The 26,644-nt window shown below is 48.7% G+C and overlaps 1 protein-coding gene across 3 annotated transcripts; it reads right to left on the bottom strand.

Annotated features, from left to right (window-relative positions):
* Positions 1-266: 266 nt before the first annotated feature.
* On the bottom strand, positions 267-25,030 carry LOC309524926 (zinc finger protein RFP-like). Of its 3 annotated transcripts, XM_082210163.1 has the most exons (7): positions 24,514-25,030; positions 23,247-23,342; positions 20,535-20,765; positions 18,787-18,809; positions 5,812-5,987; positions 4,081-4,113; positions 267-1,961 (listed from the first exon to the last, which is right to left on the bottom strand). In XM_082210163.1, exons 1-7 carry the CDS (start codon positions 24,895-24,897, stop codon positions 1,408-1,410), a joined length of 1,497 nt encoding a protein of 498 aa, XP_082066289.1. In that variant the 5' UTR covers positions 24,898-25,030; the 3' UTR covers positions 267-1,407. The 3 variants fall into 3 exon arrangements, with proteins under 3 accessions (XP_082066289.1, XP_082066290.1, XP_082066291.1); XM_082210164.1 differs by lacking the exon at positions 4,081-4,113; XM_082210165.1 differs by lacking the exon at positions 4,081-4,113 and having other exon boundaries at positions 5,869-5,987.
* Between the last annotated feature and the right edge of the window lie 1,614 nt (positions 25,031-26,644).

The raw sequence follows: 26,644 nt of genomic DNA, 5'->3' as shown, positions 1-26,644 counted from the left end.
TTTTATGATTCCTTGCAGTCGTTCAGTTACATCTTGGATCTTAGCCCCGGGGAGACAGCACACTTCCCGAGACATCTTGTTAGGAAGGATATCATCAAACAATATATCCTCTCCTGCATCCCTGAACATTCCCACATTTTTTACCAGTCTTCTCAATCTATTTCCTGTCAGGGAATCCTTTCGCTGGACTAGGGAGTTCAACCAGGCTTTTCTCAACCATGGTTTAGTGGTCAGGATTCTGTGCCACAATTGGTGCTGAGGTCAGATTCCTAGCTGGGTTTTCTTTCTTTTTTGCTCCCTCTCCCCCTTCCAGGAGCCGAAGGTCTTTCATGTAGGGATATCGCGGAGTGGGGAGTGGGGTCCAGAGGGAGCACACTTCCCCACCGGCAGGCAGCCACGTCTGCCTGCACGCGTGACCTTGGGGTGCAGGGTAAACCCCCCCCCCAGACAAGCCACAGCTGTATGTACATCGTTCCACCTATGTCTGACCTATTGCGGTCTCAGAAGTCAGCGGTGTCCTGTCTGTAAGTTTTTCCCTGAGACCTTTTGTCTCCTACGTCATACACTGTGCAAGGGGAAAATGACGCTGTGGAAACAGGTGCCAAAATAGCTTTGTACCACCCCACGATTTGGGGACGGAAGATGTGTAAAGGTCACAGCCCAAAAATGCATTTGCCTAGCTTGCATGTTTGTCTCAATAAAAAGAGGCTCCACAGGAATGGTGGTAGCTTGCTCGCTTCAGCCCACCTGTGCGCAGCTCACATGATGATCAACACCTGTCTTGGGCCTTCACTTCATTTCAGGTGTATGCTCTTCTCCTCACACACATTTGGAGAGGCGCATTTTCATCTGAGGGATGGAAACATGTCCAGAGGCCAGGGCACAGTTTCTCTACTCTGGTGGTTACTGCGATCACCTCACACGCAAAAGGTCTGAAGCAGCCAGCAAATGCGATGCCCTCTGGAAGTTGCTGGACTACAATCCCATCATCTCTGACCAGATGCAGGACAAGGCAGATGGGAATTGGAGTCCAGCCCCATCCAAAGGACACCACATTGGCTGTAATCCTAAACACATCTAAACAGCCAAAAGCCCCACTGAAGTCAGTGCATTCCTATTCAGGAACATAATATTTACTGGGACTGTTAAAGTGATATTGTCTCTTTAATAAATAACCTGCAGAGGGAATTCCGGGAAAGGGAAGGAAAAAGCAAATAAAACAAAATAAAACAAAATTTAAAAAACAGCCCCATTTTTTGTCTGTTTTCTTGCTTCTGCTGATTGTGACTAGAGTGAGTCATCTCAAAAGGCCTTTGCAAAGCTGTCAAAAGAGCTCTTGAGGTGTTTGGTTTTATATCTGTCATTTTCATTTGGAGAGAAACTCCCAACTGTTTCTGTGAGGCAGATTTAGCCTCCTTGGGAGATCCTGAGGTGGATTTTATCTCCCCTCAGATAAAAGAAAGGGAGGAGGGTCTCTCCAGAGAACGAGGCTCCTGAGAACGTGTAGAGTTCAGCTCCTGTGTCAGCACCAGAAAAAGACATCTCCCCTGCTTCACAGTCCAGAGTCACCCGGATCCTCCTGGGCTCCTCACTTAGGGACAAAGGAGAGGAATCAGGGGAGGTGCAGGCTCTGTACTTACCTCTCAATTTCCCCACAGCCCAGATCCCTTCCTCATAACTTAACTCACAGAAGGTATTAATTATTCTCATGAGAAAGTCATCCTTTCTCCTCAGAGACTTCCTGGCAACCCCTACAGCCCATTCTCCCTCACTTCCTACAGTGACTTCCCAGAAATGTCTGCCTGCTGTGAATCCCTCACGTCCCAACACACAAGAGTAGCGCCTGAATCTCTCGGGATTGTCAGGCAGGGCTTGCTTTTTGTCTCCCCATCTCACGCTTTTCCGATCCTCGGACAGGATGAGCCTGGGATGGGCTGTGTCTGGATCCAGAGTGACATTTTCTGTTGGAAAAAGAAGAGAGGCAGAATCAGCTGAGAGTCAGAGACGGACATCCTGATCCAAGAAACAGCCCAAGAACCAGATTCCCTCTCAAAGAAATGGGATTTCTTTGTATTGCATACAGAACTGGGATACTTCTCTCTTTCTTCCATACTTTCCCCACAATAAATACTTTCCTTGTTGGTTTTAAATCTTTTTTTTTATTGCTCATAATGATATCTTTACATCATAACTTTACATCATAAAAATATCTATCCAAAAAATGTTTGTGATTATTGTTGTTGTCCATTTTAGATCATCAAACATTACATGTACACAAAAAAAGAGATGTAATTCAAATCATAATATTCTTCATAAATAAATGACTTCCCATCTCTTCCATTTTATTATAATAAACTTGTTGCCTGTATTTATCTATTTTCTTTTTCTTTGAAGTACTATTATTTCTATCTATCTTCATTTTAATATTGGTTATCTACAGACATTACTCAAAGGCCATTACCGTTTTCAGATTGCAGCCCTTGTTGGTTTTTAATCAGTTGTTTTCTTCTTTCTGTATTCAATGTACCAGTATTTACAATGAAACAAAACCACCTAGTGAACCTTTACTCGGCTCTTCTGTGTTTGTGAATGGGAGGGGGGAGTAGGAGAGAAGGGGACTTGCCCTCCTTAGGCATCTCTGTATGATATGGCCATTTGGGGCTCTCAGTGGGTGGGTGATGAGGGCCCCTCAGTTCAGATAAGCAAAGAACAGGCATTCACTCTTAGATGCCCTCATTATGCTTAGAGTTGGGGAGAGTGTCAGTGCAGAGACCCATCAACCTATTCTACCCAGAAATGGATCTGCTATAAACTAAGGAAGCTTAAGCTTCAGGGCCCAAAACCCCATAAAGTCCCCAGAAGTGACTTGATTCATGCATGTATGTAACGTTTCTCTAATTTTCATTCCCCCCCCCCAAACTTGAAAACTATAAGACATAGGAAATATTTATTCACACGAGTGACAGTGACCTGAGATAATCCAGTACAGCAATTTTAAGCAAAATCTGAGATGTAGTAGCTAATAATTATTTGAAAAATTGTGGTGATCTGTCATGGAACGACCCCACTGAAGAATATAACAGTGGTTACTCAGACCTTTGTGGTTGTCAGGTTGAATTTTACTTTTTGAAATATGGCAATCCTAGATCAAGCAGGATTGCAGAAGTTGTGCCCACACTCTGGGATGATCACTGGATCCTTGGAATACTCCAGGCAGATGGAGCAAGTGGCTTCAGCACAAAGAGTGGCTTCCTCACTCCAGAGAAGGAGTTAAGTTTCACTTTCTCAGTTTTCAGTAACTGGGTGTTTCCCTTTCTGTAACTGATTCAGGAAGAAACTCAGTGCTGATGTGCTTTTTTAAACCTGCAGTTGCTCAACAAATCAGCTTGAAAATAAGCTGGTTAAACTGGTTCTGTTCTCTCTTTCTGTCAAGGTCATGCTGTTTATAATCAATCATAAGGCCAGAAGGAGCTTGGGTTTCGCTTCTTATCTCCTTCCTTCTGGTGTGGTGTTCTGTATATACTGTTACGGTTTAGACTTATCATAAGTTATTGTAAGTTTAAGCTAAGTCTGCTGCAACTGGATTTCTTATGGACAGTGCCATTCCTGACAAACCCCCTACTGAATGCCTGCCCCCCCCAAAAAAAATTTTCCTGGCTACGCCCATGCGCTTAGAGACTCAAAGAGTGAAAAACACATGGAAGAGAATGAATTTGAAGATGAACTAGAAATCATTCAAGACAAAATTAATTCACTGTCAGTGATTGGGGCCCTACACCCACCTCGGCTAGTTAGGACTCTGGAGCTAAGCAGGCAACCAATGTCCAGGCCAGGAGGCAGAGCCATAGCTGGGGTGTGTGTAGCCAGTACTTTTGCCCCGGGTGAAGCTCCCAGAGGGCACCAGTGAGGGTTGCAGCCTGTTGGCCATTTACTGTGTATGTACATAAATGTGTGTGGCAGGGTAACCAACTTGGTCTTTGACCTGGGTGACAGAAAGCCTAGTTTCACCCCTGCCAGGAGCGGAGAGCATCATCCAGTCCCCATCCTTCATATGAATTTGGGCCTCAGTCAGAAATTTACCTTTCTGAAGCTGTTGTCTGAATAAAAGAGAGTCTGAGGAAGCAAAACGATATGGCGTTTAAGCGTTATACTCTTGTACCTCCAATAATAATAATAACAGCAATAATAATAATTGTAATTATATTTGTACCCTGCCCATCTGACTGGGTTGCCCCACCCATTCTGGGTGGCTTCCAACATATATAAAAACATAAAACATTACAATAAATATCTGTACAAAAATTACACTTCATAATGTAGCTATAAAGGTAAAGGTAAAGGGACCCCTGACCATTAGGTCCAGTCGTGACCGACTCTGGGGTTGCGTCGCTCATCTCGCTTTACTGGCCGAGGGAGCCGATGTACAGCTTCCGGGTCATGTGGCCAGCATGACGGAGCCGCTTCTGGTGTACTAGAGCAGTGCACAGAAACGCCGTTTACCTTCCCACTTTGACGTGCTTTTGAACCGCTAGGTTGGCAGGAGCAGGGACCGAGCAACGGGAGCTCACCCCGTCGCAGGGATTCGAACCACCGACCTTCTGATCGGTAAGTCCTAGGCTCTGTGGTTTAACCCACAGCACCACCCGCGTCCCTATAGTAGCTATAGTTTCCTTAAATCAAGTAAAATATTTGGAAGTAGAACAAATATTTTAAAACAAGGAAATAATAGAAAGAACCAATGAAAATAAGTAAAACTTTAAAACTCAGCAGTGATAAACTAGACTTAAAAGCAGCAGAATAAAAATAGTCAGCAAAAAACCCGATGGTCTATGAATGTAGATTCAGGTAGGTAGCCATGTTGGTCTGACGCAGTTGAAATAAATAAAATAAATAAAAAATTGTCCAGTAGCACCTTAGATACCAACTAAGTTTGTTCTGGGTATAAGCTTTCATGTGCGTGTATCTAAAGAAGTGTGCATGCACACGAAACTTATACCCAGAACAAACTTAGTTGGTCTCTAAAGTGCTACTGGACAATTCTTTAATTTTTTGGTCTATGAATGCTGTCACTAAATTTGGGGTCTATAGTGGAGGACTGGAGGGGAGGCAGCGTAACAGCAATCCTGTAAAAGGATGCAGAGGGGAGATAGAGGCAGCCTTGATAACTCCCCAAAGTAAAGTGATGAGGGATTTTGTTTAAGCCAGAATCATTAAATCTTATGAGAAACTCAGCTTGTAGAGGAAGGAATGGCAGAGCTCTCGTGCAAAAGGAATTCCTCCCCTCAAACCTTTTAAAAATCTTCCATGCTATTAAGAAACATAATTGTGCCCTTTGGGGCTCATGTGCACTTGATTTCATAATTAATTTGTGAACTCTCAGGAGATTGTGTTTGTGGCAGCCCTAGATAGGGCAGCTGTGGGTGGGTGTCTGAGGACACAGATCAGGGCTTTGCTTCACCGCTGGGAGACAAGCCTAAGGAGGAGGAGGCAAACAGGGGAACAGGGTGGTTCAAAATGCCCTTTCACACTGCCCTTCAGAGTTTGAGAACCTCCAAAAGGGCCAGCCCAGATGTACATTGAGGGGGGAAATCTTGTCTTTGCTCTGCACTCTGGTTCAGGCTCTTTCTCTTTGTGGCAGCCACTATTTCTTTCCTCTAACCCCCCATGCACCAGACTGACAATGTATATAGGGCATTCTGAGGAAAATAAGATGATGGCTGGACCACCAAGAAGGAAGGTATTATGGGAACATCCCTGTCTGCAGCAAAAACAAAATACAAGACAATGCAATACATTAAGAGACTGGCATACCCAGTTTTGGACTAATAAAATGCCCAGAATAAAATCCTCGCAGCCATTTCTCATTACTTTTGAATTGCTTCATCACATCCTCGAGCATACTATTTATATCACAGAGCTTGGAGAGCCTCTCATTCAGCTGTGGAGGGAAAGCACATGGAGCCTCCAATCTCTCTCTTTTCTCATACCTGGTGAGAAGAAAAATAATGTTAGCCCATTCAAAACCACAATTCCTAGCATAGTGTTATGGAAAATCTGGGTGCGTATCTACCCTGCCACCCAGCCAATCGGACCAAGTCCGTGGATTCTAGCGGAAGAAAAGGAAGCTCAGCCGGACGCAGGAGCAAAATGCGAAGATCCAAGTTTATTGCGCAACAGGTTCAAGACGAGATTGAACCCCGAGAATGGGGCGACATAAACTTTTAAAAGTTCCCACCAAGTCCCATAACACAGTGCGAGAAACGTCATGAATACATTATGGGAAGGTTGGATTTCATGGGTTACATCATGAATACATTACACACGTCATGAATATGTCAGAGAAAAGGTGGGGTTAGACTAATTTACATTTGAGGAAAGGGAGGGGGAATATGCAGAGCGAGGGTCATACACAAATATACATTTCATGAGTACCGGTGGCGGTGAGACAATGGGTTACTGATATGCACTGTCTGCCACCTGGTATTGCCCGGGGGACGGGCTGGGCAGAGCGATCTGACAGGATTAAGGAGTTCCTGTGTACGTGACTTGCCGTCTCGAGGATTATGGAGTCGGCCAACATCATGGAGTCCTGGGGAAACTGAGTCGAATGACACCAAGAGCAAGAAAATTGGAGCTGCGGTTGATTTTATATGAATTTTGAAAGGTTCTGATGACTTTCAGTCCGTTCCGTAGCCTAGATCAAAAGCGGAAGCAGAATGTATCCATTCTTGCAGAAATGGATACATTGTAACAAGGGTTTGACAGTTTTACGAGGTCGGGAGTTTCGGTTCTATTGTTCTCGCCATGGGGGGCCGTCAGCAGCTCGTCAGGAGGTTAAATGAGGCGTGCAAGAGCTCCCTGAGCTAGCTCCTGCAGGACGAATGCATGGCTGTGATTGGCCAAAGCGCGGCCATAGGAATAAGCGGAGAAGGGAAACACTCGGTCTACTCATTCTAAGTATGGAGCGCAGATAGGCATAGGAAAGGATAGGGAATATATATATACTCGAGCTTATTTCGCTCGGGAAAAGGTCTGGGAAACATGTGGTGCTTGTGCAACGGTGAAGGGGGTTCGAGGGTGGGTGTGCGGTGGTACCCTTGAGGTCATCGCCTCGGACCGCCAAAAGGAAGGGAGGAAATAGGCACCCCCCCCTCAGTCCGTATCAGTCCCCCATTCGGAGATAGATTTGCATTAAAGTTCTGTAAGAACTTGCAAATCCTTTCTCCGCACCATTTGAGCACTAAATTTCGGTGATCTCATATTCACCTTCTCCCAAATGTCTCATCTGTACATAGTCTGGGAAAGTGGGAGCATGTCGGGAGCGGGAATAGGCTCGAAGAGGAAAGGAGCTAGCAGAAGCAGAATGACGGAGGAGAGAGCAGCAAGGGGTAATGCAATGCATAGTACAACATAGGATAGAGACACAGAGGAAAACAGTTAAAATGATGAACAACACGACTTTCAATAGTTGTCTGAGCCATCCCAGCTTGGGCAACCATCCCCATAAGTCTACGTCGGATAGCCCCTCATGCTGGATGTCGTGGAGTTTCCCTGCTAGTTCATGAATGTTATTTAAATGTCCAGTTATATTTAAGGTCTGGTCAGTCACGTATGTACAGCACTCTGTGCCTATTAATGCACAGGTACCTCCTTGACTGGACAAGAGGAAGTCTGTCGCGATCCTCGTCTGTAGGCTCAATTGTCTTACCTCGGATAGTTCCGACATGAGAGAGTCTGTGATCTGAGTCGCCTCCTGCATGAACTTAAGGAGGATGTCGGTGAGTCGGAGAATATCCACGTGGTTTGAACCGGCACCGTAGGCGGGGAAGAGTGCTCGGCCTACGGTCTCTCCATTCGCAGCAACGTCTGACAGGTCTGACAGCTCCTTTTGCTCCCTTTTGTTCCGTTGTCTTCCAGGCGGTAGGTGTGGTAATATTCTAATTCCGGGAACGATGTAGCCGATGAAGCAGGATCCGGACATGTGTGGGCTCACCCATGTATAGGCGCGGTGCCCACACACCCAGAATAGGCCGCTGAGGTAAGATTCCATTCGGCCTGAAGCAAAGGTTTGTAGTAGCTTGGTGTCTGCGGGTTGTGGCTTCCAGTCCAAGGGATGTCCAACCGCAGTGGCCCAGGCAACAGTAAGATTAGGAAAAGTTCGGGAGTCCCTTGTGTTAGAGACAGTGACCAGTCCAGTTGGTAGGATTTCCAGAGTGTTGGTGCATGTACTGGATCCGATGAAGGTTCCTTCCCCTGAGAAGCTGCGGCAAAGGGGTCCCTTCGTAGGGCCGGTGAGGTAGAGGTATTGATGTGTTAAGTTGAGTGCGGTCAGGTTCCAGGAGGTAACATTTCCGGAACGGAACTGTTCTAGGGTCACTGGTACAGGGACCAGTGGGAGGCTCTGTTGGAGATGGCTGGGTGCGTGAGCGCAAATCCAGCAGTCCGGGTAGGGTGACTCCTTCGCCACCTGGCTGAGAAGCTTAATATAGGAGTTTTGCTCCCAGGATGACAGGAGGTCTTCTCCCGGGAGTGCCGGGTCGGCGCCGAATTGTCGGGGTGCTGTGCCAACCGGATGGAGGGGGTCGGTGGTGTTCAGTAGTCGCCTATCCCTGGCGATACCGCCGCATCGCAGGGGTCCGACGTGGTCCCATGAGGGGGAGCGCGAGGGGTGTAAAGAATGGTGCCACCCTTCGAGATATTCAGCCCCTCTCCACTCATGAGTGACCCCTAAGTCCCATAGGCAGCAGAACCGTCGTAGGCAGAGTCCTTGGAGTTGGGGCTTCCGGGTTTCTGGGGTGGAGCGGAGGCACTGGAAGCCGAAAATCAAGTTTCCAGAGGGGTGGCTTGATTCCGTATAAGCGTGAGTAGCCCCTCCTGTCTCGACTTCGGTCCAGTTTGGGGTTTGCGAGACCTCCCCGTTCTCGTAAAGAAGGTAAGTCCCATTTCTGCAGGTCAGCCGGTAAGAGGAGTGGTCAAGAGTGAGAGTCGCAGAGCCGATACGATGTAAATCCTTGTTTCGAATGAAAAGTTCCCAATATTCGTTTTCGGCGAGTTGGGGAACTAGGGAATGGCGCAGCAAGGTCCGGGACTCGGGAAGGCAGAAATCAAAGTCCCCCATTCGATCAGGGTTAGACCTTCCCGTCTCGACCTCATGATAGTCCAAGAAGTGGTAGTTTGTTCGTAATCCTGTGCAGTGGTCTGATGAGGTAGACGTGACCCAGGATAAGGTGGCGAGGAGAAGGGCGGTGGTGACCAGGCGCATGGCTCGGATGCGTGAGCGAACGAAGGCGCCTGACAGGGTGAGGCTGTAAAGCGAAGGTATCAAATAGCGCTGTTGAACGGAGCTGTCAGATGAACTGTCAAAGGCGAAGCTGTGAAGCGAAGCAAGGTGTCAATGGAGCTGTCAAACGAAGCAGGCTGTCAATGGAGCTGTCAAACGAAGCAGGCTGTCAATGGAGCTGTCAAACGAAGCAGGCTGTCAATTGAGCTGTCAAACGAAGCAAGCTGTCAATGGAGCTGTCAAACGAAGCAAGCTGTCAATGGAGCTGTCAAACGAAGCAAGCTGTCAATGGAGCTGTCAAACGAAGCAAGCTGTCAATGGAGCTGTCAAACGAAGCAAGCTGTCAATGGAGCTGTCAAACGAAGCAAGCTGTCAATGGAGCTGTCAAGCGTGGTTGTCGGCGCGTCTGAAACGTAGCTTGATGGTGTTGGTATCTGGGATGATTTCGGACGTCCAGTTGGGTGTCGCGGTGTCTGGTCCGGTCTGTTGGGCCCGACTTTGGCCCCGATCGGCTGGTCCGGTCTGTTGAGCCCGACTTTGGCCCCGATCGGCTGGTCCGGTCTGTTGAGCCCGACCTTGGCCCCGATCAACTGGTCCGGTCTGTTGAGCCCGATCTTGGCCCCGATCCGCTGGTCCGGTCCGTTGGTCGTCGTCGTCAATATATGAGGTCGGTAAAGCCGGTGGAGTCGAAAAGGTGAAGTCCTCGCCGTTGCTTTCTTCCGTCTCCTGTGGAGGGGGTGAGGACTTGCACCTAGTGTGATGTAACCAGGAATTCTTCTCACCTACTTTCACGGCGGTTGGCGATGTCAAGAGTACTTGGTAGGGACCTTCCCACGCGGGTTGGAGTGGTTCTTTCTGGTAGACCTTGACGAGGATCCAGTCGCCCGGGTGGAAGGAGTGAGCGTGGACGTCGATGGGAAGATTCTGTCCCTCGATGGCCGCGTAGTGGTGGAGACGCTGTAGCTGTGTCTGGAGCTGAATAACATAATTAGTAAGTTCTGCCTCCCCGAGCTCCAGTTCCGATAGTGGGAATAGAGTGTTGTAGACGGGAGGAGGTCTCCCGAATAAGAGTTCGAATGGGGAGAGTTTCAAACGTTCGGTTGGGGCGCTGCGGATGTTATGAAGAACTAGTGGGAGTGCATTGACCCATTTTAGGCCAGTGAGCTCGCAAAGTTTGCCCAACTGTATCTTTATTTCCTGGTTCATACGTTCCACTTGGCCAGAAGATTGTGGGTGGTATGGGGTGTGGAGGTCCCATTTGATTTGGAGTGATTTGGCCACTAATTGCAGCACTTCTGCAGTAAAGTGGGTCCCCCTATCGCTGTCTAGGCGACGGGGTATGCCATAGCGGGGAATAATGTCCTGTAGGAGGGCCCTGGCAACTACGGATGCGGTGGCCTTTCTGCAAGGGAATCCCTCCACCCACGAGGAAAATTGGTCAACGATAATCAAAGCATGCTTAAAGCCTTGGCATTGGGGCAGATCAATGAAATCAAGCTGTAAGTTCTCAAAGGGGACAAAGGTCCATGGTCTGGCTCCCGGCGGCCTCCTGGGTTGACGCTTAGGATTGAAGCGCTGGCAGGTAATGCAATTCTTTGATGCTGCTGCCGCTGCGGCAGCTATCCCGGGTGCGTACCAAGATCTAATTACATGTTCCATTAATCTCCCTTTTCCCCAATGTGTTCGCTGATGAAGAAACCTCGCTACTTTTGGAGTCCAGGCCTTTGGAAGGACGGGTCTTCCATCGGGGAGGACCCAGATACCCTGTTGTTCGGTGGCACCTATCGATTCCCACGTAGCCTTCTCATCCCCTGGGGCAGATTTGTAAATTTCTGTGAGGTCTAGGTCTGCTGGCAGTTGGAGGGCTTGGAACTCGGATTCGTTGTTAGGGGTGCGTAAGGCTGCCATCTGTGCGGCTTTGTCGGCTCGTCTGTTTCCTTTAGAAACTGAGTCCCTGCCCTTGGTATGGGCCTTGCAGTGGACAACGGCTATAGCGGCAGGTAGGTGGATCGCTGTGAGAAGTCGCTCAACCAGGGCGGCGTGCGAGATTTGAGACCCAGCAGCGGTTAGAAAGCCTCTTTGGAGCCAAATTTGGCCAGTTGTGTGCACCAAGCCGAAACAGTATTTACTATCCGTATAAATGGTTATCCGCTTCCCTTCACCAATCTCGCAGGCACGCAGCAGCGCAATTAGCTCGGCGGCTTGGGCACTGTACTGAGAGTTAATTGGATTTGACTCTATTATTTCGAAGTCGGAGACCACCGCGTACCCGGTCTTCCTGACCCCGTCGATCACTTTAGAGCTACCATCGGTATATAATATTAGGTCCGGGTTCTCCAGGGGAAGATGATCTAAGTCTTCACGGGGCTTTTCGGCTTGCCGGACTATAGTGGTGCAGTCATGATGCGGGGTGCCATCATCGGGAAGGGGTAGTAGGGTAGCGGGGTTTAGCGAGTTGACACGTTTAATGGTGACATTGGTTGGGGTTAGTAGGAGGGCTTCGTAGCGGTTGAGGCGGGAGTTGGAGAAATGGTGACATCCTTTTAGGGTTAGGAGGGTTGAGACTGAATGGGGAACGTGGAGGGTGATTTCGTGGCCTAGAACCGTCTCTTGGGCTTTCTCGAGGAGGACAGCGGCGGCAGCAATGGCTCTGAGGCAACTGATAGCCCCTTTGGCAGTATTGTCAAGTTGTAGACTATAATATGCTACTGGCCTCTCTTGGTCGCGGAATGGTTGGGTTAGGACCCCAGAGGCTACCCCCATTTGTTCGTGGATGAACAAGTTGAAAGGGATTCGGTAGTCGGGTAATCCTAGGGCAGGAGCAGATCTGAGTTCCCGTTTTAGTCGTTCAAAAGAGCTGTAAGCTTCATCTTCCCAGACTAAGGTGTCTGGGTGGTCCTGGCGGGTCATGGCAGTTAAGGGCTTCGTTATTTCACTGTAACCAGCGATCCATGCCCGGCAGAAGCCGGCCATGCCAAGGAAGCCGCGGAGCTGTCGCTTTGTTCTTGGGAGGGGAATTTTAGTGACTGCCTCAATCCTGTCAGTGGCTAGACTTCTGGTCCCTACTCCCAAGATGTGTCCGAGATACTTGACTTCTTGCTTACAATATTGGAGTTTCTTAGGAGACACTTTATGTCCCTTCTTTGCTAATTCTGATAGGAGGCATTTAGTATCTATCTTACACGCCTCCTCACTGGTAGAGCATAATAAAATATCGTCCACGTAGAGAAGCAGGGTGGAACTGGCCGGTAGGTGGATGTCCTCTAAGTCCTGATGTAACACGGCCGAAAAAATGGCGGGTGACTCTACATAGCCTTGGGGCAGTCTGGTCCACGTTAATTGGCTGGGCCCCCAGGTAAATGCAAAAAGGAATTGGCTGGCTGGATCTAGGGGTATGCTGAAGAAGGCAGAACACAGGTCCGCAGCGGAGTACCAAGTCGTCCCTGCTGGAATGGCGTTTAGGAGGGAGTTCGGGTTGCCAACTACCGGGTGTCGGGGGATCACGAATTGGTTCACTAATCTCAAGTCCTGCACAAAACGGTACCGTATAGGTGCCCCCTCCTTAGCGGGTTTCTTGACCGGGAGAACTGGGGTATTACAGGGTGAAGCGCATGGGACTAGAATCCCCTTTTCGAGGAAGTCCTCAATCATGGGTGTTAGGCCTTCTATGGCTTCTTTGGGCAGAGGGTATTGCTTGGTGCATGGGAAGGGTAGGTCGCTTCGGTAAGTGATCTTGACCGGAGTGGCGGAGAGTAAGAGTCCTACTGAGGTTGATTCAGTCCCCCATAGGGAGGTGGGCAAGTCGTTTTCGAGTTCTAAAGGGAGTTCGGGAAACTGTCGGTCCGCTTTAGATTCCTGAACGATACCCTGAAAAATGGGAATGGAGTTCCCTGGCATATGTAGGTAAATGCCATCCGGGGAGCATTTTATGGTGGCATTAAGTTTGCAGAGGAGGTCTCTGCCGAGGAGGTTGACCGGGCTGCTTGTTAAGAGGAAAGTGTGTTCCGCTAGTAATGGTCCGAGGGTGACCTTGGCCGGTCGAGAGAGCGGGCAAGTGCGGGGTATCCCATCCAGTCCCATTACTTTCTTGGTTACTGTTCCTGGTTCCAGGTGACTGTCGGTTAGGGTGGAATAGGTGGCCCCTGTGTCTAGTAGACATTGGTAAGGGTGGCCGTCTATCTCGATAGTACAGACCGGGTCTTCGGGTGACAATGTAAGGACAGGGCAGATGGTTTGGGTCTGACTGGGATCCCCTTCTAATTGTCAATAAGTGTCCTGATCATCGGGAGGTGGTTGGTTTGGAGGGTGCAAGGGAGGAGCAGTAGCATTCGCCCAAGGGTGGGCAGGCTGGTCTATGGCTGGCAGTTGGGTGGCCGGCATTTGGGTCCGGGGTCCCGGTTGTGGTCGGGACTGAGGGATCGGGTTCGAGACCGCCGGTGGGGTATAAGCCGCTGGGTTGTGGTTGCTGTAGCCTGGAGTTACGTTGGCTTGCGGGGAGAAAGGGGGGTGGGTGATCCGTACAGGGAAAGGCTTAGGCTCCTGTCCCCCGTAGAGTGTCGCATTTAGGTAGGGGCAGAATCTCTTTATGTGTCCCTCTTCCTGGCAGTAATAGCATCCTCCAGTCCCCGGTCCCCATTGTCTATAGGGATTTGGGGTTCCTCCTCCACGGATTCCCTTTCCTCGAGGGAATCCCCTGCCTCGATTAGGACCATAGGCAGTTTCCATGCTTAAGGCTAGTATTTGTTCGACCTCGGGCTTCGTTTCCTTCTTCTTTCTTTCATCCCGAGAGTTGTAGACAGATTTTGCGATGGACAAGATTTCACTTACGCTCTTTCCATCGTATCCAATTTGGAGATTCAGAGCTTTCCTGATATCTGGGCAAGCCTGATCCTTGAAGAACCCTTTAATGATGACTTCATGCTGTGGGTTGTTGGGGTCTATTCCTCCCCATGTTTTAATGGCAGAGACCAATCTAGTGTAATAATCGGACGGGTGTTCATTTGGTCCCTGCATGACCGACTGGACTTTGGTCCAATTAACGGTGCGTTGTCCGGCGGCCTTTACACCATCCAAGATGGCCCTTTTAAATAGGTTTAAGCACCAAATACCGTTAGTGGTATTATAGTCCCATTCTGGTTCTACTCTGAGACATTGTGCTGTGAGCGCTTGCAATCCCTGAGGCCGTCCCCTTTGGTAGTCAGGTAATTCTATGGCTTCTCCGGCTTTAGTTAAAATGTCCGCTTTCTCCGCCTCGTTGAAGAGGGCATTGAGAAGGACGTGGACATCGGGCCAGGTGGGGTTGTGTGTGGAGAAGATTGCGCTGACCTGGCGGTGGCACTTGTCCGGGTCATCCCTCAGTGAGGGCATCTGGTTTGACCAAGTTACCAGGTCTGAGGTATAGAAGGGTTGATGCGTGTAAACCATCCGCGGGGGCCCATCAGGTTCGAGAGGAGGAATGGGCAGGGCCCTTAAGGGCATCTGGACCGCAGTAGAACTCACGGTGGAGCTTACTTGGTCAGAAGTCCCCGGGGTCTCTTTATCGCGGCCCCGGGTCCCTTTTTCGGAGCCTTGAGGTTCCGTGGGAGCGGGTTTATTCCCGACTTGGGTAGAGTCCTCAATGGTGTTGTGGTGAGTAGAGGAGGGGATTTTAGTTTTAGCTTGTCCGGGATTTTTAACTTGTTTGGCCCCCCCCTTGTCCTTTTTTGCTTGTAGTCGTGTGACCCTCCTATTTTCGGTGTCTTGTGCCTCATCCTCCTCCCCCGTTTCCTCCCCACTACTGGAGTCGCTGTCGCTGGATGTCGGGGCTTGCGGCGGTGGTCCTTGATAGTAAAAGGGGACCAGGGTCTGTCGTACATCGTCATCTTCGTAAGGGGGGGGCATTGGCAGTCGCCCGGGATTTAATATAGGCAATTGGTAAGATGTTGTTCCCTTTGGGGCTTGGAGCATTCTCCTTACGGCCTCAAAGGTGGCCAGGTATTCTAACTGGCGGGGTTTTTCTTCTATCAGGGCTTTCCTTAGGTGGTTCAAGCGTTCTTCATTAAACGAACCCCCCGGTGGCCACCGCAGTTCGGGTCTGGCGGAGGCAGTCCTGGCGGGCCAGGTTCCGGAGCAGAGGTCCTCTAGTTTTTCCTTAGATAACAATTTGTGGCCAGGAATCGACTTCCAACACGCGATGACAAATTGAAGAGGGGAGTCGGGATCCTTCTGGGAACGGGATGGCTTCCGGGAAGCCTTCCTCCCAGAATGAGTCCGCTCGTGTTTGGAAGCCTGGGTACCCATAGTATATTTCACGCGTGTCTAGATAGGAAAGAGGAGAGGGGAGGGGGTCGATAAGGATTCGTGGGTCTAGGGTTATTCGACAAAGGACTAGTAAAATGAAAGGTCTTTAGTCGCTTGGCAACTTCCTAGGGAGGTTTTTAAGAGCTCTAGCTATCCGGTATTCCTTACTTCCTTTTTCCTTAACCATTCACCTGGGGTCCCTTTTCCACTCTGCCGATCCCGCCCAATTCCTCATGGGCTATTCCCTCCTGGCAACCTCCTACCTATCGTCACAACTCAGGAAAGGGGGCCCTACTGAACGCCCGCACCGTGCGGTGCCAGATCGGGTGGTCCCTGGACAGAGGTTTGGGTCGAAAATCCCCCTTGCTTTCGGAAGCGGGCTTACAGTACACGTGGTATTGTAGCCCGACCGGTGCGGCTGGGATTGGGATAGAAAGCAAGACCACTTCCTGCCCCCTAGAAAGGACGCTCGGGAAGATCGGAAAGAGAGCTCCAACCCCTTGCTTTCAACTGGGATGCCCGTTTGCGGAGAGTCGGCTATCTTTCAAGTCGGGTCTCTCCGTCTTACCTTTCGGGCTCCCAATTGGTGCGGCTGGCTGGAGGGTTTAGATAAAGAGATAGAGCTCAGAACCCCCCTTTGGGTCGAGCAGCGGTCCACGGTCTCTCTCACTGACTGGACCAAGAGAAAGGCAAGAAGGTACGATAGAGAGGAGGGCAGAGAATTCAGTTGCCAGGAGACTTCCACCCCTTCCCACCAGTGCACTGGATTTTCCTATACTCACGCGTCTTCCCCGTCGATCCGATCCCGGGATCGATGAATGAGCCGGCTGGATCCCTTTTGCTCCCCGGCTGAACTCCTGGGGCTTCCGATTACCGCCCGGGAGATGGCCGGAGGTCCAAAAGGGTCTTCTCGGGCAAATTGGCCCGCAGCCGGCTGAAGAATTCGGGGCCTCCGGTCAGCAACCCGGGAGAACCGCTCGCCCCACGTTGGGCGCCAAGCTGTTACGGAAAATCTGGGTGCGTATCTACCCTGCCACCCAGCCAATCGGACCAAGTCCGTGGATTCTAGCGGAAGAAAAGGAAGCTCAGCCGGACGCAGGAGCAAAATGCGAAGATCCAAGTTTATTGCGCAACAGGTTCAAGACGAGATTGAACCCCGAGAATGGGGCGACATAAACTTTTAAAAGTTCCCACCAAGTCCCATAACACAGTGCGAGAAACGTCATGAATACATTATGGGAAGGTTGGATTTCATGGGTTACATCATGAATACATTACACACGTCATGAATATGTCAGAGAAAAGGTGGGGTTAGACTAATTTACATTTGAGGAAAGGGAGGGGGAATATGCAGAGCGAGGGTCATACACAAATATACATTTCATGAGTACCGGTGGCGGTGAGACAATGGGTTACTGATATGCACTGTCTGCCACCTGGTATTGCCCGGGGGACGGGCTGGGCAGAGCGATCTGACAGGATTAAGGAGTTCCTGTGTACGTGACTTGCCGTCTCGAGGATTATGGAGTCGGCCAACATCATGGAGTCCTGGGGAAACTGAGTCGAATGACACCAAGAGCAAGAAAATTGGAGCTGCGGTTGATTTTATATGAATTTTGAAAGGTTCTGATGACTTTCAGTCCGTTCCGTAGCCTAGATCAAAAGCGGAAGCAGAATGTATCCATTCTTGCAGAAATGGATACATTGTAACAAGGGTTTGACAGTTTTACGAGGTCGGGAGTTTCGGTTCTATTGTTCTTGCCATGGGGGGCCGTCAGCAGCTCGTCAGGAGGTTAAATGAGGCGTGCAAGAGCTCCCTGAGCTAGCTCCTGCAGGACGAATGCATGGCTGTGATTGGCCAAAGCGCGGCCATAGGAATAAGCGGAGAAGGGAAACACTCGGTCTACTCATTCTAAGTATGGAGCGCAGATAGGCATAGGAAAGGATAGGGAATATATATATACTCGAGCTTATTTCGCTCGGGAAAAGGTCTGGGAAACATGTGGTGCTTGTGCAACGGTGAAGGGGGTTCGAGGGTGGGTGTGCGGTGGTACCCTTGAGGTCATCGCCTCGGACCGCCAAAAGGAAGGGAGGAAATAGGCACCCCCCCCCTCAGTCCGTATCAATAGTAAAAGAAAGGAAATGAGAAAGAGAGTTGAAAAAAGCCTATAGGGTCAGGCAGGCACAGAGGGGCTCAATTCTTCCTCACTACAGGCTCCACAGTCAGATATCTGAGGGCCAAAGCAGCAACCCCAGGCCTCTGAGTTTGCCCGCTGATGCAAAATCACAACAATCCCACCTGAGGAAAAAAACCAATCAACTTATTCCAGATTCACTAACCTCCCCTCCAAAAATACCTAAGAGAGAGAGAGTTAACAGAGGTGGGCACCTTTCTGTTGCTCACCATAGTTTGAGGAAAAACTAGTTGGACATTGAAACATGTTTGTAGGTACTGAGCTATTCACAAGCATCTTTGAGCCACTTTCTTTTATATGTTTGACACTATGTATTGCAGAGTCAGTGCAAGAGGCAGAGAAGAGTCTCCAGCCCTATGTGACGGGGAAGAAGGAGGCCGTGATCATAGAATCATAGAGTTGGAAGAGACCACAAGGGCCATCGAGTCCAACCCCCTGCCAAGCAGAAAACACCATCAGAGCACTCCTGACATATGACTGTCAAGCCTCTGCTTAAAGACCTCCAAAGAAGGAGACTCCACCACACTCCTTGGCAGCAAATTCCACTGTCGAACAGCTCTTACTGTGATCTGGCCTTTATCCTTGGAAGAAGAATTAGATTGCTACAATAGCAAAGGAGAGGGCCCTATTTTAACGTGTGAGATGCTGTAGGGCATGGATAGGCAAACTAAGGCCCAGGGGCCAGATCCAGCCCAATCGCCTTCTAAATCTGGCCCACAGACAGTCCGGGAATCAGCATGTTTTTACATGAGTAGAATATGTCCTTTTATTTAAAATGAATCTCTGGGTTGTTTGTGGGGCATAGGAATTCATTCTTTGTTTCCCTTCCAAAATATAGTCTGGCCCCCCACAAGGCCTGAGGGACTGTGGACTGGCCCCCTGCTGAAAAAGTTCGCTGACCCCTGCTGTAGAGTGTGGAGTCCTACCGTCTCTCCCCCAGGAGCCTCTTCTGTACCAGGTTTTATGTGTTGGGGTCCTGGACCCTTCCTGACCTCAGAGAGATGCTAATGGAAATGAGCAGGATCCACTTACTTCTGCAAGGTGCTTCTCACATCCTAGAGGGGAAAAGATAACAGCAATCACTGCCTATAAAAGGCCACACTTTGAAGGCACTTCAGACCCTGGAATGGATGCAGCCTGGACCTCTAATCTCAGTCTGCCTGGCACACATCAAAGATTTGAGCAAGAATGGCTGAATCTTTTTTTTTTTAATGATATTTATTAAGAGTTTAAAAATTACAGGGGAAAAAAACAATAAAAAAGAAAAGAAAAAACAATAACAAAACATATAAAACATATAAAAGCAATACAATAATACATCAAAAAAGAAAAACAAAGAACAAACTAAAACAAGCATCCAATATTCCATATCTTTACCTTTCCTTTACTTGTTTCATCGACCTCCTCACACCTCCCTTTTTTTGTATTCTAGTTCAATTCACTATTTCAGCAAGTTCTTCCCATCTTTCTCAAATTTTATTCTATAATTTATCTTAACGATCTAACCTTGAATTTTTTCATTTTAACCCATTATCAATCAGCTTTTACTTAATTCTTTGTTACATTTCTACTAAAACCATGTAACTTCATTCCAGCATCCTTCTAACACGAGAATGGCTAAATCAGCCAATATTGGTTTCAGTCAGTTTCTAATTTTACAATCTGAAGTTCAGTTCTCCACAATTCCACACCAGCATTTTAGTGCGAATTTCTCCAAAAAGACACCTTTGTAGCCAATTCTGTATGCAAGTTCAGATTACTTGGCTTGAGAATTTCACTAGAAAATCTAGAGAATTGCAAATGCTGGTGGATGGCTATGATTCAGTTTGCATATTGCATAAACGGCAAACAAAGCAGGTCTGAGGCAGTTTTAACTTATCAACCTGCGTTTAATTTTGTGTGCAAAAAAATCCCTCCCAACACACTTCTCATTGTGCAATTTAGACATCAGGAGGCCTACAGTTTAGTCCTTCTAGAACATTTCCCCCCAAAGCCATTTGTAGAACATCGCCAAATTTCAGCCAGCCAGCTGAAACCACCTGCAGTATAAGAGGCAATGAATTTTTGTGTTCAGCTGAGTTTCTTACCCCAGCAAATGTCAGTGGATTGGGGCATTACAACCCCTCATTGTTTCTTTCACAGAAAAATGTTCAGGAAAAGGTAAAGGAATTGTGAGGTGGTTGGTAGAGACCATATAATGATGGGCGATATTTCTCAAACCAATGTCAGGTTTCTCAGTGGGCTTACATAAACACCCCGACCACCACAGACCATTTACATTTGTGCTGAGTTGTAAAGCTATTGCATTTTCTGATGACACTTTCATAACATTTATCATGACTGAAGTTGGCCTCAATGTCTGTCTGGAGGGCAGAAATTGAAAATCTGAATGCAGAAAGGTGGGAGTGTCAATTTGGATTAAAAAATGTGATTGTGCTCAATGTTAAGGCTCACTTCTCCTTTGCTTAATTTTAATTTTGCTTAGCTCTAAGGCAGCCAGAGCAGCCTCTGGGAAGCCCACAACAGGACATGAAGGCAGCACTGCAAAAATAGAAGGCATTAGGAGAGAATCTTTGGCTAAGCACAGAACACCACATTCTATTGACACTGAGTAAGCATCTCCAGCCTGCATTAAGGGGAAATAATAAACCACACTAGTTTTCTTGGCAGCTCCTGTGAAAAAGCGGAGTTCCTTTACTGCTTGTATAGAGGCACAAAAAGATTTGGAGGAAGCCCTTCTCCTGGAGTGGAGCCTTGTGCTGTTCCTCCTGCCATCTTACCTGCAGGAGTTCACTGGCTGGCTTCTGTCGTTTCTCTTCCATCTCCTGAATGATCCTCTCAAGAGAGGAGAGTTCCCTGGAGAGTCTGGCCAGCTGCTCATCCCTTCTTCTTGCAACCTCCAGCTCCACCTCTTCTATCTCCTGCAGCAGATGTTTTTCTTTCTCTTCCAGAAACTGGCGCAGTTGCCTAAACTTCTCCTCTGTCCCCTGCTTCTCTGTTTTTGTTAATTTCTGCAAGAAGCAGGTAGAAGTAAGAAACATGGATCCCTGACTCAGGAACAGACTTGCCCTGCCCTCTCCACTGCTATTCCTGCTTGCTGCCTTCCAGTTTGCCTAAAGCAATGAGCTTTTTTTTTCTAGCCATGGAGGTTCCTTGCACATATTTGGACCTGGCATAATCACAGTTCTAAAATATTCAGGGAGCCTTGTTGTAAATAAAGATATGCCCTTTTCCCTTATGGGGTATTCAAGAGCCCATATAGAGTCCTTACATAGGTTCCCTATTGGTAGGAGAAAAAATAACAGAGGCCAACCAGAGAATATTGAGAAGCAAAGCAGCTAGTAAGCTTGATCTTTATTGATCTGTTGCAACAGGGTGCTCCCCTCACACGCAGGAGAGGAGGAGGACCCACAAAAATGCTGTGCAATGGCTTATAAAGACTTTTGAAATTCCCATTCTCTAGATCAAGACCACCCCCAGAAACATTATGCATACATCACAGAAGGGGTGTAACCTAAGACCACCCCTCAGATACATCCCACCTACATCACAGAAATTTAAATGTTGTTTTTCTCTTGTCCTTGTTTATCTCCTGTCTAGCAGGTTACTTGATTGGATTTTCTGGGGAGCCTGGCCATTCTTTTGTAGTGGTAAAATACTTATTTCCTGGGCCAGGTCACAGGCTCACACCTTATTCATATCTTTGAGACAGAATTTGTGAGGAAAGAGACAATGGGGAGGCTTTTCCAGTTTAACCTTGCAGAGAAAGGATTTGGGCAGTTTAGGAATCAAAATGGTTCCAGGTTGGTCTTCCTGTGTTGATCTATGTATGTGCAGTTATGAACATTACCATATATCCAAGACCATAAAATTCCTATCACAGCCTCCCCGGACATTAAATGCTGCTCACTTTAGACTGAACACTTCCATAAATAGGAAGGCAACAGAAACAGAGGAAGAGGGCATAACTAGCCTGCTCATCCCCAGAGCACCCCTGTTTACTTTAAGGCTTCAGGATGGCCTGACTTTGCTAAAGATTAACAACAGAGTGCACATTTCAAAAGACCTTTCATTAACCACTTGTATGGTCCTTCAGGATATCCCAAGTACTTTATATTCCATAGAGCTGGGCTGCCTCAGGGGGAAGAAATTCAATCCAGTTTGCATTCAAAGGTGAACTTAGCTGATAGTCACTCTCCAAAAAAATACGCAGACGGAAAAACAGCATTCATTTCAAATTTAACACTCCTCTGAATGTTACTCTGGTCAGATAATGTGCACAAAAATGCACATTCGAGGGTAAAGTAGGCATTAAAATTGTTTATGAATGCAAATAACACAGAAAGGACTTTTTAAAATTCAAAATCGCATGCTGATGTGGAAAAACGGGGAGAAGCTGGTATGGGACAGATTTGCCAGTGCTTTTTCAGTCCTGACTTGATTACAGTGGTACCTCGGGTTACATATGCTTCAGGTTACAGACGCTTCAGGTTACAGACTCTACTAACCCAGAAATAGCACCTCGGGTTAAGAACTTTGCTTCAGGATGAGAACAGAAATCGTGCTGTAGCGGTGCAACGGCAGCGGGAGGCCCCATTAGCTAAAGTGGTGCTTCAGGTTAAGAACAGTTTCAGGTTAAGAACGGACCTCCGGAATGAATTACCGTATTTTGCGCCCCATAAGATGCTCCGGCCCATAAGACGCACCTAGTTTTTTTGGGGGGGAAATAAAGAAAAAAAATTATTTTCCCCCCCAGGTGCGGGGCTGGAAGAACCAGGTCGGGGAACAGTGGGAAGGCACGCTCTGCCTCCCCGCTGTCCCCCACGCTTGTGGGGCTGGCGATGGGGAGAAGTGCACCAGTCCCGGGACGGCAGGCAGCTCTGCGCCGCCATCCAGAGCAAGGGCGGGACTTAGCGCCCCGCTCCGGATGGCAGCGCAGAGCTGCGCTGGTCCCAGGACCGCAGGCAGCTCTGCACGGCCACGGGGAGCGGGGCGGAGCTTCTCCCCCGGCTCCCGGTGGCCGGGTAGAGCTGCGCTGGTCCCAGGACCGCAGGCAGCTCTGCACGGCCACCGGGAGCAGGGCGGAGCTTAGCGCCCCGCTCCGGATGGCAGCGCAGAGCTGCACTGGTCCCAGGACCGTAGGCAGCTCTGCACGGCCACCTGGAGCGGGGCGGAGCTTCTCCCCCGGCTCCTGGTGGCCGCGCAGAGCTGCGCTGGTCCCGGGACTGCAGGCAGCTCTGCGCAACCCTCGGAGCCGGTCTCCCGAGGGTTGCGCAGAGCTTCCTGAAGCCTGGAGAGCGAGAGGGGTCGGTGCGCACTCCAGGCTTCAGCGAAAGCCTGCATTCGCCCCATAAGACGCAGGCACATTTCCCCTTCATTTTTGGAGGGGGAAAAGTGCGTCTTATGGGGCGAAAAATACGGTAAGTACTTAACCCGAGGTACCAGTGTATTCAAATGCTTGTTCCCATCCTAGTAACAACAGGGACACCTACAAGGAGGTCTTGACTTTGCTTTTCCAGGTCTTCTCGATAGGCCAGCATTTTCTCTCTCTCTCTCCTCACAGTCTCCAGGCGGCTGCAGATCAGTCTCTAAAGAGGAAACAAAATCCCAGGTTTGATTAAGAACCAAGAAAAAGAGCGGGAGGAAGGGAGGGAGGGAGGGAGGGAGAGAGAGAGAGAGAGGGAGGAGTCCGCTTTAGAAGGCATCTGAAAGCAGCCCTGTATTGGGGTGGGGATTACCGTATTTTTCGCACCATAGGACGCACCGGACAATAGGACGCACTTTGTTTTAGAGAGGGGAGAACAAGAGAGAAAAAATCTCCCCCTCTCTGCCCAGCGCCCCTTCAGTGAAGCGGCAGGAGGCGCTGCACAGAGAGGGGGAGAATTTTCCCCCTCTTGTTTTCCCGCTCTAAAACAAGGTGCCGTTTAAGGTGCGTTCAGGTGGCTACCTTGGAAGCCTGGAGAGCGAAAGGGGTCGGTGCGCACGGACCCCTCTCGCTCTCCAGGCTTCAGGTTCCTTTCGACCTGCTCTTTGGGGCTGGCGGGGGAAGCCCACCACCAGCCCCAAAGAGCAGGTCAGGGAGCAGAGGAAAGGGGCAGCGGAGAGGCTCCTGCCATAGCTGCGGGTCACCTCCCCAGCCGGGAGAGCGTGCGCGGGGCTAAAGCAGCCCCCCGTGACCCTCTCCCGGCTGGGGAGGTGACGTGGGGCTGTAGAGCCTCCTGCCATAACTTCCCCGGTCGGGAGAGGGTCGCGGGGGGCTGCATTAGCCTCGCGCTCGCTCTCCCAGCTGGGGAGGTGACGCGGGGCTGTAGAGGCTCCTGCCATAGCCGCGCTTCACCTCCCCAGCTGGGAGAGCGCGCACGGGGCTATGGCGTCTTCGCTCCATAGGACGCACACACATTTCCCCTTCATTTTTGAAGGGGAAAAAGTGCGTCCTATAGAGCGAAAAATACGGTATGTTAAATGTTTTATTATGTTTTTATGTGTATTGAAAGCTGGGTGGGGCATAAAGATCATTATTATTATGATGGAATATGATGACCCTATTTTCATCATAGAAATCTTGGAGGGTATGCAAGCTCCCTTTGGAATCTACCCCCCCCCCCCACTGCTCAGGTTTCTCCTTTGCTGCCTTTTACATAATAAATAATTGATGTTTGGGCAATTGATTTAATGCAGTTTGGACTAAAGTGCTACGGAAAACGGCCCAGGAAGAATCCACCACTCTTCCCCTCATCAAGATCCACAGTGATTTCCTACCTTGTACTCTTCAGAGGCCTCCTCCAGAGGAATCACCTTGTGGTTTTCATGTTCCTTGGATCTGTCACAAACCACACAGATGGGGGCTTCATGGACTTTGCAGAAGAGTTTCAGGGTCTCCTGGTGCTTCTCACAGACCTTCTTGGCTATTTCTACCACGTTGGCCAGTTGCCGGTTGGAGATGAGGCTCCTTGGCTGGACAGTTATTCTGCACTGTGGGCAGGAAGCCTCTGCCTCCAGTTTCCCCCAGCACTGGACCAAGCAAGATCGGCAGAAGTTGTGCCCACACTCTGGGATGGTCACTGGATCCTTGAAATATTCCAGGCAGATGGAGCAAGTGGCTTCATCGCACAGACTCTGGACGGGACCACCAGAAACAGCCATACCTGCCAAAGTCCCAGTTAAGTTTTACTTTCTCAGTTTTCAGTCACTGGCTGTTCCCCTTGCTGTAAATGATTCATGAACAACTCAAGGCTGATGGGGCCTTCTTTTTAAAATGACAGACAGGCCTCTGCAATTGCTTAACATTTTGTTGAGAAGCCTTGGTTGTCCTTTCATTGCTTTGGATTGCTTTTTAATTGTGTGTTTGTTGTTGTGCAGTGGTACCTCGGGTTACATACGCTTCAGGTTACAGACTCCGCTAACCCAGAAATAGTGCTTCAGGTTAAGAACTTTGCTTCAGGATGAGAACAGAAATCGTTCTCCAGCGGTGCGGCAGCAGCGGGAGGCCCCATTAGCCAAAGTGGTGCTTCAGGTTAAGAACAGTTTCAGGTTAAGTACGGACCTCCAGAACGAATTAAGCCCTTAACCAGAGGTACCACTGTACATTGCACTGAGAAGGCTTCCTGAACTCAGCTAAATCCTTGGCATTGTGGCGGTGGTCTTTGCTTCAAAAAAATTCCAAGGGTAGAGCTTTGTAGCAGTTGGAGCTGCCCTGGGCTCCCCGCTTGGTCATCTTTGTCAGCTGCTCAATTCCAGGGAATGGTCTGGTGGTCCTGGGCCTTCAGGTGAGGGCTGCATTTTATCCAGCGCTTGGCATCAACTAGTTTGAATAAATTTTAATGAATTTGTTCAAATCCTGGGCTCGTCCACACTTCCGCTTGTCGAATTGGTTTTCTGCTTGACCTGCAGTTTCTATCCACACATCCAAATAGTTTCCGGAAAACCTGCTCCTTATTTTTAAATAGGAGCAAATGTCAATCTGGAGGAAACCCACATTGCCATTTGCTCCGATTGAGAGCTAAAGAGCAGTTTTCCCCAGGAGAAACCAGCAGTGTGGGTAAGGCCATGATCTCTGAACTGCACCTGAAAGTAGCCCCCCATAACTGAGGGTGAATTAATTTTGTCTTGAATGATTTCTAGTTTGCCATCAAGTTCATTCTCTTCCATGAATTTTTCACTCATTGAGACTTTTAAGTGTAAAGATCATAATTGTTTGGGGAAATAAAGTGCTTTATAAAATGCTTTGATCCGTGAAACTGTCACTGTTATGAGTGCCAAATAACAGAACTTCTGCACTTGGAAGCAATGAACATCTGAACTTTGAAACTCCCTTCCTGTTGATATCAGGTGGTGCCCTTTTTTTTGTTTTTGTTTAGGCAATTCTAACCTGACACGTAGAAATTGAAATTAGGCTATTGCTGGATTTAATTATCATTTGAATGTTTTTGAATTCCTGTTTTCATAAAGAATTTCTTTAGTATTTTAATGTTTATATTTGGGCTGTGGGTGCATGTAAACCAGTGTGGTGTAGTGGTTAAGAGCGGTAGTCACGTAATCTGGGAAACCGGGTTCGCGTCTCCGCTCCTCCACATGCAGCTGCTGGGTGACCTTGGGCTAGTCACACTTCTGTGAAGTCTCTCAGCCCCACTCACCTCACAGAGTGTTTGTTGTGGGGGAGGAAGGGAAAGGAGAATGTTAGCCGCTTTGAGACTCCTGAAGGGGAGTGAAAGGCGGGATATCAAATCCAAACTCTTCTTCTTCTTCTTCTTCAACGGATTAGTTTTGTTATAATCAATCAAGCAGTACATAAAGCTTGTAAAATCAAATGAATCATATGGACAATTCCCTTTCCCCTGTGTGTGTTTCACTTTACTGTATGTTTTATTGGGGCTGGATTCCACAAAGTAAG

This window comes from Podarcis vaucheri (genome assembly GCF_965113315.1).
Source record: "Podarcis vaucheri genome assembly, chromosome: 2".
NCBI lineage: Eukaryota > Metazoa > Chordata > Lepidosauria > Squamata > Lacertidae > Podarcis > Podarcis vaucheri.
The sequence above is the reverse complement of the archived record's forward strand: the minus strand, read 5'-3'. Positions and strand labels throughout refer to the sequence as shown.

What these genes read in the sequence shown, in the direction of transcription:
- LOC309524926 (XM_082210163.1), bottom strand. Translation starts at nt 24,897, where the DNA reads ATGGCTGTTTCTGGTGGTCCCGTCCAGAGTCTGTGCGATGAAGCCACT. An exon ending in AGCAAAGTCAAGACCTCCTT is followed by an intron (nt 20,766 to 23,246) that starts GTAGGTGTCCCT and finishes TGCTTCTTGCAG; the next exon opens with AAATTAACAAAAACAGAGAA. An exon ending in GTGAGAAGCACCTTGCAGAA is followed by an intron (nt 5,988 to 18,786) that starts GTAAGTGGATCC and finishes TCTTCTCACCAG; the next exon opens with GTATGAGAAAAGAGAGAGAT.